Source organism: Cupressus sempervirens, chromosome 6, assembly GCF_028749045.1.
Source record: "Cupressus sempervirens isolate cs-2001-9-10 chromosome 6, ASM2874904v1, whole genome shotgun sequence".
Taxonomy (NCBI): domain Eukaryota; kingdom Viridiplantae; phylum Streptophyta; class Pinopsida; order Cupressales; family Cupressaceae; genus Cupressus; species Cupressus sempervirens.
In genome coordinates this window covers 698,671,658-698,687,152 of record NC_143123.1, presented here as the reverse complement: position 1 = coordinate 698,687,152, position 15,495 = coordinate 698,671,658, and the positions used below count along the sequence as shown (strand labels likewise).

Below are 15,495 nucleotides of genomic sequence, written 5' to 3'. Positions count from 1 at the left end.
TAGCAGTGGCGATATATGACGTAAATAGATTTCAATAGTTGTGAAAGACACGAAAATTAGACTTGGAGTGTTTTATGCACATGGATTGTGGTTGCCTCTTGGTATCAACATGGAAAATGCTTTACCTTCCCAATTCTATTGTATAGTTTAGATTTTTGAAGATCTGAAAGATTAATCATTGACTATTTTTAAGCCAATAGGCTTATTTCTATTGGGTTTGCCGCCTTAATGTTGTGACATTCTGGTGTTGTGGGAAATCATAAAATAAAATCCGGTCATTAACAACAATCTGTAGAAAGGTCCAAAAGACATAATCAAATTTAGGATTTCTAAATCGGCTTAAATATTGTATGTCATGCAAAGATTAGTTTTAAAGCCCTTCTTGTCTAGTACGACCATGAACGAAGCTCCTTCCTCCAAATCTTCACAATACCATTTTCCAAATTATAATTGAATAATGCAAGAAATTAGTGAAACATGTAAGGTATCACAATGGAAACTCTCAAGGGAATTCGCTCTCCTTTCCTTTGCCAAATTTCTTAATGTTTGTTTTGTTATATTATTAATCCCAGGAACTAAAGTTATTAATGCTCTATTTCTCATTAGTTCTGCTTAGGTAATTGTGCATGTTCTTTAGTCTTCATTTTAACCTATAGTTGGCATGAAAAAATTCATTATACGCAATTTAGAGCATTTTAATTTCTCTTTCTTCATTGGGCATGTTGCTTTTTCTCGGTGGTCTTTTTGTTTCTTAGCCTCAACAATTGAACAAAAATAGAGTTAGGATAACTAGCAGGGACAAGAGATGTGTCTTTCTCTAGAAATTTTATGTGTCTTGTTACATGAGCCTCACTTGACTCACTCAAATAATAGGCTGCTACAGATGAGGCTATTACAGATGGCTAATGTCTTTTAGCATGCAACATTTTATCTTTGTTCATCCATATCTGGTGAAACTTGTCAAATTCAACTGAAAAGACAAGAAGAAATTTATACCTGGCAAAAAATATTTCTACAATTTGTCGCTGGACTAACCAGACATTAAGATGGCTTTGCTGCAACAATACTAGTTAGGGTTGAGGAATTTCATGTGTTCATTAGACAATCACCAGTTTTATCTAATCCGATATGTAAATTATTACTCGCTAAACTGGTTTCTCTATGACTTGTTTGTCGTATCTTAAATTGTGTTATTTTAATATGGAGATTCAGATCTTCATTTCTTTTTTGCAAAAATTGCTTGGTGTGGATTATCGAAGCTTGTATTAAAGGATTCTTTGCATTTGGTGAGATATTTTAAAGATTGATGACAACTGAGACTTTTTTCCTTGCACAAATTCATGTTTCTAGAGAATTTCTGTCGATTTTTTTTTTTTTTATATGCAACTTCATATAATTTTTTATTTTATTTTTGCTTATGTTGAGTATTTGATGGAACCATTTTTGCTAAATTTTGACTTCACGCTTAGTTAATTTTCTATGGGTTGGTGATTTGTTATTGAATTTTCTTTTTCTACCTAAAATTTCGTTGATGTTGCAGTTTTTTTTATATTGACCTCTATATCAAGTACTTTTGGATTGTTTTGAATGAGTTTAATCCACTGGTAGTTTTTATTTGAACTTTAGTTGATTTTGGAACTATTTTTAAAAGTGAATGTTTGAATTGACTGAAGAAACTTTGACCAATTTGTAAGATGAAAAGGAATCACTAAAATTGGTGCATGGGAAAATGGCTATGAGAAAGTGGAAAAAGTGTCATAATTGAATTTAAGCAATGTAAAATTTAGAAATGTGCATGTTTACCTTATAGATTTCATTAGGATGTTGACAATACCAATTGTTCTCCAAACATCTGTGAAATGGCCCTAATTGAATAATTACATAAAACTTGTGAAAATTGTATTCAGCTATCTTTGCTACAAATTTCAAATGTATAGATGACATATATATCAATATTATTCTTTCTTGGTTTCCCTTCACATCCAATCTCAATTCATGTTATATTAAGACCAAACTTCAAACTTGGAGGGCTTTGCAGGTTGACATGTGCTCCCAAAAGGATAGTGTTGCAGGCAGGGTTGTATAGAGGACTGTTTGCTATTTTGATGGGCTCTATTGTTCTATACTGCTCATCATCCCTAATTCTATTTTTTCTTTCCAGATATTTGTAAAACTAGAAACGTCGAACAAATGGGTTGCCATTACTTTTCGGCACAAAGTTTGGATTGTAAAAGCCATCAAAATTTTGATGTGGCCTCATTTCCCTTGTTTTCTATTTGGATCTTCTGATTCATGCCTAGTCAATTGTATAATCTATAATTAGTTGATTGGAGAGAGAGAACAACATAATTTTTTTTGGGCATGATTATTTGCGAGTTGTCCAAACATAGGTAATTTTTCTCTGTTTAGAAGGTGGTGACCAACATATTTTTTTATACATGATTATTTGTGAGTTGTCCAAATAGAGATAACTTTTCTTTTTTTAGAAGGTGGGGATTAATGTTTTTGACTTGCTATTACACGTTTATTGTTGCATTGGGACCTGAAAAAATTGCAAAACAAGCCCATTTATACCATAGGCTGAGATAAATTCCTATTTAATCAAATTTCTAGATTTCAATTATTTTTTATCAGCTTTCAATTTTCCTAGTAGTATTTTTAATTTTATATTGAGAAAATTTGATGAAAAATAGAAAGATGAACTCTTTCTTAAAAGTGGGTGTGTCATGTTCAAGGAATGTTAGGGTTTTTGTTGACAGTTTAAAAGATAAGATAGAATTTTTAGCATTTTTTGATGTTACTAGTAGATTATTTATATATTATATTTTATTAAAGGGCTTGACTAGACACTTGGAAATGTTAAAACAATACTAGTGCCTCACATGTGCTTTCAAATTTGGCATGCATTTTTGATAGAGTTAGCCACATAAGTGTGTTTCTAACATGTCAGATAGACAGTAGCTTGTAGGATACAATAATATACTTAGTAGGACTAGTATTTTCTTCAACATATTGCATAGATAATATCTTGTCTATGTTCCCACATTTTACTTACATGTCTAGCATGGTAATTTAAATGATAATATGGCAATGCCCTACAACAATTTTATGGATAATATCTAGGTGCTAGGACACATATAATTTTTTTTTCCTTTGTCTTGACACCTTTCTCCTCACAATTTTCGGTCCCAGAGGTAACTGCTCTTGCTAAGAGGGTTGCATTTCTTGAATATGAGTTGTCTTATTACAAATAACTTAAATCTCATTTTAATCCTATTAAAGAATTCTAAAAATTGTATTTTATCTATTTATCTTTGTTATGTTGCTAATATTTAGTTGTGAAGCTTTTCTTAGGAAAAAAGTCGGTGAAATTTGATTCTTACAAGAACAATTAGCAAGAATTCATCAGCTTTATGTTAGCATTCTTAGCAATGATCATTTTCGATAATAATTGAAATATAAGTTTGATAAACTTTTTTGATCTATATCTATAAAGGCTTATACAATTTAATATTTTTATATAGATTTTTAAAAAAAATTTATAGGAAAACAAATGGAATGTCATTGATTAAAATAGTAAATATTTTTAAATAAAGAATAGATTGTGTATATAGGGATAGTCTAATTAAATTCAATTGTTGAACGTGCATTGTAATTTTAATGAAGATTTTATCAAAGTTTACAAAAATATTTGGAATAAGTATATAAGAATATAAGAATCTTACAGTCATTTATTATTAAAATTTATTTTTCAATTGTTATGTTTGAAATAGACTGTGTAAAGATTTTTCCTTCAACTTTTAGATCACATTGTATGATCCAACATTCTTTCCTTTTATTTCTCTTTCATTCAGATGATAGATATGGAAGTATGATCTGAAAAAATATTTACATAATCATTTCTAAAAATAGCTTACCACTATTATTAAAATTCATTTCAAATAAAAATTTAAAGTATAATAAATCAAATAACAAAAGATCAACACTTTACATAGCCAAAAGAAAAAAACTATTTAATGCGAATGGTGTGGACTAAGAAGTCATGTGAAATGTCCCTTTACTAATTTTGTATGATATTTCAGGCCTCTAATCAGATTTTCAAGATCAAACAACTAATATCACAAAGATCCACCAAATTTCTCAAGAAACCCCAAATCGGGTATGCCAGAAATAGTGCCAAAAGCTTCACAGCTTCACCTATCGTTAATAAATCTGAAAGTGGACATTTTTACAAAAATTTGAGCAGCATAACATGCTTAAGCATAACTTTTTCCCTGATTTCACCCATCGTTAGTTATGGAATGAACCTCCTCAAGCCTTAAAATGTACTTACAAATAAATGCTAAGGTGGATATTTTCGTCAAAGATAAATGCCACTTCCAAGAGGCCTTGGATTTAGAAATTAGCTCCCCAGTTTTCCAAACATGTGAGCTGCAGATTCATACCAAAGAGCTAGGAATGCACTACGCTCTCACATTTAATAATCTGAAAGTAATGCTTTAAATTTTGTGGCCGAGAAACAACTATGTTGGTTCATAGTTAGGTGGGAAAGGGTTTGGAGAAATTTTTTTGGGCAAACAAGTCCAGTAAAGCAGTCGTCGCAGAAGCAGCTCCCCGAGATTAAGTCAGTCGTCGTAGTCAAGCTGCTCCGTGGCTAAGCCAGTCATACAAGTCTACGTGTGGATAAGTCAGGTGTCGTAGTCCACAAAGTAAAATTCGTTTCTCGTGTTTCATGGAAAACGGTTCTAAAATATATAGCCAAGCCAAATTTTAATGTAAATGTATAAGTCAATTGTAATAGTATGAAAACTTTAATTATACTATAATAGGTATGTTGGAGATATGTAGGAGGTTTAAACTTCTACTTTCAAGGAAGAAGAGATAACGTGAAGATTTATTTTTGTTATGTGAATATTTGAAATCTTTTCCTAAATTGTATTTAGGAGTTCTTATTTTTCAGTAAGCGGATGAAAATGAGATGGGAACAAAATTTGTCTCAGATTGTTATTTGCCATTTAGTAACCATTTATGTTTAAATTTTCAGTAAAAATAAAATTAGAAGGAAACTAATTTTTTTAACTTGTTTTTATTGTTGCACGACATAGATATGTATTAATGAGAGGACCAACTTTTTTCAATTTTAGAGATTAAACTTTTAATCCGAAATTGACTACAAGATTGCTGGGACCAACAACTTTGAAATATTCCTAAACAAAATCCATAATCTCGAACTCTATTTTTTAGGAAGTGGCCATCAATGAGACCTCACCTTAAGTCATGGAGACGAGCAACAAGGAGTTAAAATACAAAGACAAGCATGGGCCTTATCTAATATGCACAAGATGAGGGATTCATAGTTGAGTGTTAAAGTATCTAAATACTTACACCACCAACTCTTAAACTATATGCAAGGACATTTTTTTCAAGGCTTATCATTTGTTATATAAATTGTACTAGTAGTTACATGCTTATATGCATGTGATGAGGAGGAGCCAATAGGTTTTATTTATCAACAAGTTGGTAATAATGGCTGCTAAGCACATAGGAGAAGGGAAATTTGATATCAAATACAATATAGGTGTGTAAATCCTAATGAGCCTTTGACAAGCTTAATAAAGTGTGTCAAACTATTGATGACATGAGGTATTGAAATTTGGTTAGGCAATGATTCTCTTTCTATGCTTTTTCTTTTCTTTTTGCAATTTGTGGGCCATCCTTTCTAGGTAGATCAATGTAACTTGGGATCTTTGACAAGATTAGGTATTATATTGGAAGTGGCCTTTATAGTTTCTGACCAAGGAGAAAACAGTGATATTGTAACTTGATATTTGATCTATTTGAAATACTATATTTTTTTTGTATTGTTGAATGATATATTAAATAAATCCCCTCAATCAATATTTTAAAGTAATCTAATAATTATCCTTATGAATGCTTTGAGAATATTTATTAATAATATATGAGGTTCGTTAGGGTTTACAAATCTATTCTTGTGTTACTCATAATTGCATTTTTCATGTGCTTCTCTTTCCTTATTTCTGCTTTTTTCTTTTCTGAATACCTTTACCGTTGAGTTGTTTGTTTTTTTCCTATTTAAATTGTACAACGAGTCATTATCTTATAGATGGAAAGATGACTTTATTTATTTTATTAAAATAAATAAGAAGTCTATGTGTGTTACTTGATAAAGGATTATAAATGATGTTAAGTGTCATTTGAATTAAATATATGTTTTGGATAAAGCTATTTTTAATCTAATGGTAAAATTATATGAAATTATTATTTATAAATAATAATATGACTTATTCTAATGGAAATAAAGTATTTAATAATCACTTTAATATTTTAGTAAATAATCAATTTAGTGTTTTCAAAATATTTTTTTATTATATTTATCTTTTATTAATATAATAATAAATGTTAAATAATTTTTGAAAAAATATACTTAAAGTATCTAATAATGATTTTTTTTTTATGTTAAGTTGTATTTAGGTAAGAATTAGTTTTATTTACTTAAATGTAATAGCTAAAAGTTTTAGTAAATAAATAGAATTTAAATAATTGACAAAAATCTATCTAAACTAAGAGTGTTTATTATGCCAAGGTCTATATTTTTTTAGATATCATTAATTAATATTCTATCAAATTGATAGTTATTTTTTAGTGGATATTATGTATATTTTTTTCAGTATTAATTTTAATTTTTCGTAATTATTTAACTTAACATTGATAAAAAGATTTTTAAAAAATAAATGTGATAAATATTTTTGATTGGCTATTATTTTTTATAAAATAGTTATAAATAATGATGAAAAAATATATAAAGAATACAAACTAGAATATTAAATACAAAAGAAGTCACTTATTTCAAATGTAACAATATTAAATAACTTATTTTTCCTTCTTAAAATTGATTTTTGAGATAAAATTAGTAAAATAATTTTTTTTTAAAATCAGTTAAAAATTATATAAAGATTTAAATAAATAGAAATGATTATTTATTAAAAAATAATAATTTAAAATGAATTATTTAAGATATTTTTTTTTCTTAAATATCAATTATAAAATGGACAACTTACATTACATTTTAATTTTTTTACTATTATAAATTTTTTATATATATTTACATTTGATAATTAAATATTAATTAAATGAGAAAATATCTTTTTTTAATTATAAATTTTAATGAGTAAAATTTATGAATTATATGGTCCAATATTGATTATGAAAAGTTAAAATATTATTAAAAGTAAAAGTAAAAATAAAAATAACAAAAATATATTTTAAATAGTCAATATTATAAAACTAATTAAATTCACCTAGTAAAGGAAGAACATTAGTAATGACAATTAGATTGAACAATGATCCTAATAGTTAAATACTTAAAGATTATTTTGTGATTGGGATTATGTTGGTTTTTGACTCACTTTGTGTCTTTAGTCTAGAATATTCACTATAAAAGGTATTAATAGTTCATTTCTCTCTTTCAAACTATTCCCAAGAAACCAACAATTCTCAAATTTCTCATGACTTTAGTAGTACAATAATCATAAGCTACCTAACTAAATGTTGGCTTCCATTCTTCCTACACTTCCAACATCTACTCTCAAGCACCCAAGGGTTCTTGTGGTTCTAGAATGTTACAAGCACAACAATGATAATTAGAACAAACCAAGATAAAAATACTCTTTCAACACACACTAAAGTTACTTGACCATTTTCTCATTGCTAATTTGTAAGGACAAATCTAATAGAAGGAAAAGTTCTAAAACCATATGTAAGTTTTTCTTTAAAATTTATATGTAATATGCTCTACAAACTGAGGTAGCTAAATTGTTTTCCACAAATGCAACTATAAATATAATAAAACTACTCAAAAAAATCTTGGTTATATATGTAATATAATAAACTAATAGATTGTTACTTTCTTTCAAAAACTATTCCCAAACAACCAACGATCCTCATGGTTCCTATAACATTATGAGTACAACAATGATAAGCTACACTACTAAATAATGGACCTTACATTATAAGCATTAATGTAGTACTTGTACGAGATCTTTCATATTCACAATTACATTCTTTGCTTCAAATTTTTTGTGTAAGAAATCTATAACTTGATTAATTCATAAAATTTTGTTACCAAAAATTCTCATTATTGACCTTGCTAATCCCAGTTGACAACAACAAGTATTTTATATTTTAGTGCCTTTGTATCATATATGTATGTGGCATCACAAAAGTAATACAAATAATTTTATATATCATTTTTATGGAGTTGAGAGTATTTCAATAGTTGATTTGGACATTACTTTATAACTATACTACTAGTCCAAGTTCCAAGGGTCTAATGATTGCTTAAAGTGCTTCTCTAACATGTGTTCAATTGTTATTGTATTTGCCATAGCAATATACTATTGCAATCACTTCTATTTAACAAGTGATTAATCTTTTTCCTTCCAACCAATTATGTTTAAATATTTTAATTTTGAATTTTGATTTTTTATTTTTCTAAGGTATATATGTGATATTTTTAGTTTTTAAACCAATAAAACTATTTTACTTGCAATTGATTGGCTTAGATATTTGGGTCTTATAGGAGGAAATTTACAGGAAGTATCCCTATTCTAAGGCTATATTTTTTGATGCACAAATATATAAACATATGAAGGTGTGTGTGTGTGTGTGTTTATATATATATATATACTTTAAATAAAATTGAATAAAATATTAATACACTAAGATACAACTATTCTTTATTTTTAATATACAACTATGCTATAAATATATTATTTAATAATATATAAATTTGAAATAGTTTTTTTTAAAAAAAAGTAAAATTAAATTATTTTTGATGATAACCATTTTATTCTACTTAATTAAACCATATTGTCTTACAAAAAATACAAGGAACTACATCGCACTTGTTTCATAAATAATCTGCACAACTAATTATATTAAACAAGTAGTTAACTAAATAAATTTGTAGTCTTTCACAGATGGTTTACATATAGTGCTTCTAAATTTATATTTCTAAAATTATACATCAAGAGTTTTCCTCTACAAATAGTTTGACTTGTTGATGTTCATTTTATTATTGAAACTTAAAGACCTCTTTAAAAATTATTAAACCACCCAAACTTAAATTTAAGTCCAAGGCAAATAGTAAGTCAGGATCGACAAATTAGGCAAACACACATTCCTCTATGAGGGCTCCCAACTACCACCTTCTTTTGTGTTATTTTTTAAATGTGCTAATTTTGTCTCCCAAAATAGAAGAAACTACAACATGATTAAAACTACCATGGCATGTTGGAAACTAAAGATACAAACATTTAGAAGAGTGTTATGTCTAAACAAGGCTATGTAAAACTTTAAATATACTTATCTACATTATTTATTTTTAGTATTATATCTAATTTACAACTTTATAAGTACCAAATATATTAAAATTTAATATCCATGAAATTACTAAATATATTCTCTTTCACACAATAAAAAATGAAATAAAAGTTTAAAGAAGAAAAGGGCAACAGGCATGTGCTTGATCAAACTGAACTATTATAAAATCTACAAAAAACTCTTAGTTAAATAATTTCTCTTGAGATGACGGTTCAACTTTGTCAATATTGAAAAGATCATTCTACAAGCATGACAAGAACACAGAGCATACAAAATAGTTGATAAAGATGATGTTTATGATGTATATTTTGTTGATAAATAAGTGACAAAGAATCGTAGAAGAGTAGATAATAAAATTGAGATTCTATATGGCCAAGGTGTGGCCTATTGTTGGAGTTGAAAGAAAAAAATTATAGGGTCTGAGAATGATCAGAAGGAAAGTTGCATTGTTCAAAGACACACAAATACGGAATTTGTAGCTCCTAAATAAGTGCATTCATTTGTTATTTCATCAAACATAAAAAATAGAATGGGACTGCTCATGGTCAGCCTAACTCTCACCCTTGGCATCATGGGAGGGCACTTGTTTCTTCCACTTATATATTTCCAATTTAGGGAACAATTTTTTAATGAAGTATTTTATTTTACATATCTAGTAGTCAACAAATGATTTCACATTTAGATAGAAGCTTGCACGAGATTCTTGGTCTACTTTGTCCTGTTAAAACCATCAGGGGCCAATGTATTCTTATATAATTAGAATTTTTTTCTTGGATTAATCTTAGAAGATCAAGTCACTATTACAACCAAGGCCATCTCCACCCTATTGCCAACTCCCGTAAGTCACCCTAGAACTTTTTGTAAACTATTAAGACACCAACATAATAAATGTTGACAAGATGATAGTCATCAAGCAGGACTTTCAAGAACCACCATTTCCTTGCTCTGTTGTCGTCACCTTTTTTTGTTGCCTCCAAAACATTTTTGGTATTAGACATCACCAAATTGGTGAATGTCTCAACTATAATAGCCTATCGGCTCACAAGGTATGCATGTTAGACAATAAACAAATAGTACTTTAGACAAATATTTTAATAGAAAGTTGGGAATTTAACATAAAGAGAAAATAAAAGAGGGGTCTACAATTGAGAACATGCTAAGTCAAAGCTTAGTGTGTTATGTGTAAGACTAGTTTACTTATTTCACACTGAAATACCATGACTAATTTTAATTTCAATGGAATTATTTTCTTGTTTCAAACTTCTTGTCAAGGTCCACCACTCTTTTGAAATAAATCTCATTAAATATTTTACCTCATATTTTTCAAATATGCTAGTAGCTATATGCCATATTCAACAAGAGCTCTGTAGAGCTGGAGTCCCACCTAATGAATAAATAGATTTTGAAATTTTTCAAGTGTTCAAGTAATATTTTAATCAAAATTAAGCTTCTCATAATTGAAAATAATTAAATTTTTGATAAAATCATAAGATAAAAAAAAGTGAGTAAGTTCTTTTTTTTAAAAAAAAATGAATAGAATATTAATACATATGCTTTATAAAATGAAGACACTATGAATGATGCAAATATTCAATAAATAAAGAAACCAATTAAATTAGTTGGAGTTCCTAAATAAAAATGCCTATAAAATTTTGCCCACATAAGCATCTTCCAAAGATTTAGGCAGATCAAAGTGGTATCATGTAACATGCGGTTGGATGCCTAAGAGTTGAAACAAAAGAATGAATGTCAAGATTTCCACTTACATCAAATGTTTATACACAAAAGTATATAATGTTAACAAGGAATAGAGGCACATACACCTTTTGGATTGGGTCTAGTCATGCCATACAAAATGATATAGTTAAATCCCAATAGTATCACACTATAGTATTTAAAATGAAATACATAGAAATAGAAAATAAAAAAAAATAAAAAATAGTAGAAATAAATAAATAAATGTGACTTTTCTATAAATGACTATAAATTCATCCCTCCACATGCAAAATGCTAAACAAACAACTTTAGAAAATAGAGTAAATCTATTTTACCCTCTATCCCACATATAGGGCACTCTTAAAGGTTTACCACGTATAATGCTAATCACAAGGTCAAAGGAAAATTCTCAAAAAATAGACTTTCTGCAATACCCGATTATCCATCTACTACTGCTTTGATCAATTAAATTTGCATTCGAGCTGAAAAGAATGTAAAAAAAATGTGTGTACAAAATCTATTCAAATATTCAAAGGGGGATATAGTGAATCCAACATGGTGGAGATTGGGGACTTAATTTTTAGATGTAAAGTCCTCATTGTCATGCAATTGAACTTAGCCAATTTCCTAAAGATATCAGGTTTTTGATTCTTAAAGACATTTTATTGCTACACTATTCAAAATGTGGATGATGCCATGCTTGAAGGATTCAAGACCATGTGGCCATAGCTTCAAAATTTGGCAGGTTGTATTTATTTTAAGTTGAGAAACTTTAATATGCGCTCTTCCAATCTCATGCACCTAAACATAGGCTATCTAAGCCATAATGACAGAAAAAAGCCTCATGGATGTTGAGCAATACACTACGCTTAAATTACTACATGAAATTTCAAAAGGAGAATTAGTTAATAAAATCGGTCTTCAAAATTATAATCGAGGCAATGTTGTAAACCAAGAATTCCTAGAATAAGGGTTCTTAATAGGTTTCTAGCACTAGAAGAGTTGGTAATCCATGGCCTATGTTTCCAGGTAAATTGTTGTACATTGAGCTAAATATTTGTACAATAATATTTATTTCTTTCAAATTCTTGTATAAATTTGATGACAATGGCATTGCTTCTTTTAAATTCTTGGATATGAATGAACATATATTATGTTTGATGTAGGAGATGATTCTGAATGAGATTTGAGTACAATAGATGAAATTGATAAATTTGAAAAATGGTGCAAGCCCATATTGGGGCAGACAACGCTAAAAAAGCATTGAATTTTTTGCATTTTCTTTTCAAAGATTGGTCCATTGAGTGTCACAATTTTTTTTTTTCAAGAAGACTATCCTAATAACATGCATAGTAAATTGCTAGATTAGGAAAATGAGTTTTCAAAATCAAGATTGTTCACTGCCATAAGAAAATAGTCAATGCAGGGGAGAACAAATTTTTAATTTTGTGGAAAAAACCTCTAGTCAGTGATGAAAATAGTAGTGGGAAAACTAGAAGCCTTGGAATGTGCAGATAGATTGATAAATTGAATTTAGCAAAAACTTCATTCATGATTGAAATATATATATAGGAAAAACTACAAGTCAAAAGCAGTTATACATCATATATTGTACACCATTTTTTAATCACTAAAGGATGGAACAAAAATTGAATTACTAAAGATCTCAAATAAATTTAGATAAGTTTTGCAAAAGATCCATGCTTAGACTGTCATATACCTGAAAAAATCACATTATAGACTAAAAAATCTGCAACAATTTAACACAGTTTTTTTCTTTTCTCTTGAAACACAATTTAAATAATATATTTAAATACATAAAAAAATTAACATCTCACTTAATTGAAAAATAAAATTAAGTTTCATAGATTTGTGTTCATAACTAGTAAAATGGACCTCACTTTATTTAAATGATATTTATTCCCAACAACATCTCTCGTGCCTCCATCCATAGTATTCTCTGCAATCATACAACAAACAAAAAATGAGGAATGAAATAAAATCAAATAAGTCAGTCTAAATTTAAAATATAAGAGCATCTGATGTGAAAATTTAATATGAACAAAGGCGTTCAAACTGTAGGCTTTCAACCATCTTCTGTTGCAACACCTTCATACTCCAATAATGGAAGTGTTTAAAGATTATATTTTTTCATTGCACAATACACCATAGAAAGTATCCTAGAAATGGGAACTGACTTGATAAGCAACAAAATCAGCACTAAAAATGAATCCCAGTGGAAAATCTTGTGGCAAATTTCTTATGTTGAATGTGAAGCTAACCCAAGAAAAGTTAATGTTCCTGAGTCCATAATTACAATTCTCACCACACGAGGCCCCCTGACCTCTAAAGATTTTTTCTATTTACATGCACATGCAACACAAGACAGGTTACACCGTGAGATGCCATCACATGGAAGATGTTTCCTTTGAAAATTACCACTCGTCTATTGAACAATTTGAAAAATGGCACTTGCTCTACTTCTCTAATTTTCAGTTGAATTTTTTTTTAAAATCTAAAATTTCACTTAATAGAGAAATTAACTTAGACCATAAGATTAATGAACATTTTTTTCCCTTTGCACAGTTTTCAAAACATGAACTATTAGTTAAAAAGAGACTGAAAACTATAGTCTCCGCCTACATATGCAGGACTAATAAGCATTATGATTGTTCAAGAGGTCACGGAACATGCCAAGCTTAATGTGAAATAGTTAAAATCACACGCCTAGACTCTTCCTCTCTTAATAATTCATTGCCCTTTCGATGCCTATTGCTCATATGACCGACTTTGGCCCTTTCAAAGACTTTTGCACATATGACCAACTTTTCATATGTTTCCCGTGCCAAATGTCTTCGCATATTAATTCCCCTGGATGACTCTGCCACTCTTTCTCCTCTCTCTATCGTGGCCAACGTTTGACATATGAGCAGAGTTGCTTCTCTCAAGTCTTTGTTACGCAACACTACCAAATAAATTTCCATGCGTTTGGAAGAACACTATACTTTTCACCCTCAGCTTAATTTTGTGAATGGCTGTCATATCCCCAAAAAACAATTTTATTTTATTTTAAACCCTACGTTATGCAAGCACACCAACCTCTTTAAAATGAATTTTCACATCTCGCTTCTGGGAAATTGGAAACTTTGAGTAGGGAGTGAGGTTTCTCTTTCTGGGGTGTTTCTGGCTGAGCATAATTTCCTTTCTACTTGAGCGCTAGATGGTAAATTATATTGGGAGTGATGGACGAAACCAATAAAAAGTTCTGCATCTGTGTATTTATAGTGTGTATCCAACTGAAAACTCACGGCTCTGCAGTCAAAGGTGGACACTCTCGTGGGCGAATCGATGACTAGAAATCAGACAATAATTTCGAGAAATGGCACATCTGAATTGGGATTTTTCAGCCCAGATGGTACGAGTAACTGGTATATTGGCATCTGGAATGCCAATATAATAGAGAATACGATAGTTTGGGTGGCCAACAGGGAGACTCCTGCGAGAGAAAGTTCTGGCGTTTTGAAGCTTTCAGGAGGAGGTGATCTTGGACTGTTTGACGCGATGGGTGCATCTCTTTGGTCTGCCAATGTGACCAAAAGGCTATTTTACTAGATTCTGGTAATTTTGTGATGTGCAGTGATGCCAACAAATCTAAAGCTGTTTGGCAGAGTTTTGACTATCCCGTCGACACCTTGTTGCCAGGGATGAGCTTCGGTGGGCAGCAAAAGCTCGTCCAGTAGATCCTTCTCTTGGTATTTTCTCTTGTCAAGCAGACCCATCTGGAACCAAACAAACGGAGAAATATGGAACTTGGGACGGCAAGTCTTTCAGTGAAATCCCATGGATGATAAACCAAGTCTACTTCTACAATGTCGGCGTTGAAAGCACTCACTCTGGCTGTTATGTCAAGTATACATTTAATGGTACCAAGAATATGCTCTCATGTTTCGTCCTAACAAAGTCTGGAGGAATGCAAGCATATGATCTGCTTGATGACGGTAAATGGAATATGTTCTGGTCTCGACCAGCAGAACCCTGTTCCATAAATGGTCTCTGCGCCGCCTACGGAATCTGCAACTCCAACAATTTTTAGTTCTGCAACTGCGTACAAGGCTTAGCCCCAAAAGATACTCGCGCTTGGGATTTGCGAGAGTCGTGATCGAGTGGCTGTGTTCGACAGAGCCCCTTAAACTGCCATGCCAAAAATGGAAGCACCTACGGATTACGAGATCCGAGCAACAGTTTGGCTGCTGCTGAATCCGCATCGTCACACCCTACAATGACGAAGAAAGATTGCCAGAAAGCCTGCCTCCTCAACTGCTCTTGCACTGCGTTTGCTTTCAGTCCGCCTTCAGGGCCCTGCCAAATCTAGTCAGG

The 15,495-nt window shown here is 30.1% G+C and overlaps 1 protein-coding gene across 1 annotated transcript; it reads left to right on the top strand.

Annotated features, from left to right (window-relative positions):
* Positions 1 to 14,466: 14,466 nt before the first annotated feature.
* On the top strand, positions 14,467 to 15,490 carry LOC149554135 (receptor-like serine/threonine-protein kinase SD1-8). The gene is made up of 3 exons (XM_089790430.1): positions 14,467 to 14,696; positions 14,821 to 15,210; positions 15,301 to 15,490. Exons 1-3 carry the CDS (start codon positions 14,467 to 14,469, stop codon positions 15,488 to 15,490), a joined length of 810 nt encoding a protein of 269 aa, XP_089646556.1.
* Positions 15,491 to 15,495: the final 5 nt, after the last annotated feature.

What these genes read in the sequence shown, in the direction of transcription:
- LOC149554135 (XM_089790430.1), top strand. Translation starts at nt 14,467, where the DNA reads ATGACTAGAAATCAGACAATAATTTCGAGAAATGGCACATCTGAATTG. An exon ending in GCGATGGGTGCATCTCTTTG is followed by an intron (nt 14,697 to 14,820) that starts GTCTGCCAATGT and finishes CCTTGTTGCCAG; the next exon opens with GGATGAGCTTCGGTGGGCAG. An exon ending in TGCAACTCCAACAATTTTTA is followed by an intron (nt 15,211 to 15,300) that starts GTTCTGCAACTG and finishes TGTTCGACAGAG; the next exon opens with CCCCTTAAACTGCCATGCCA.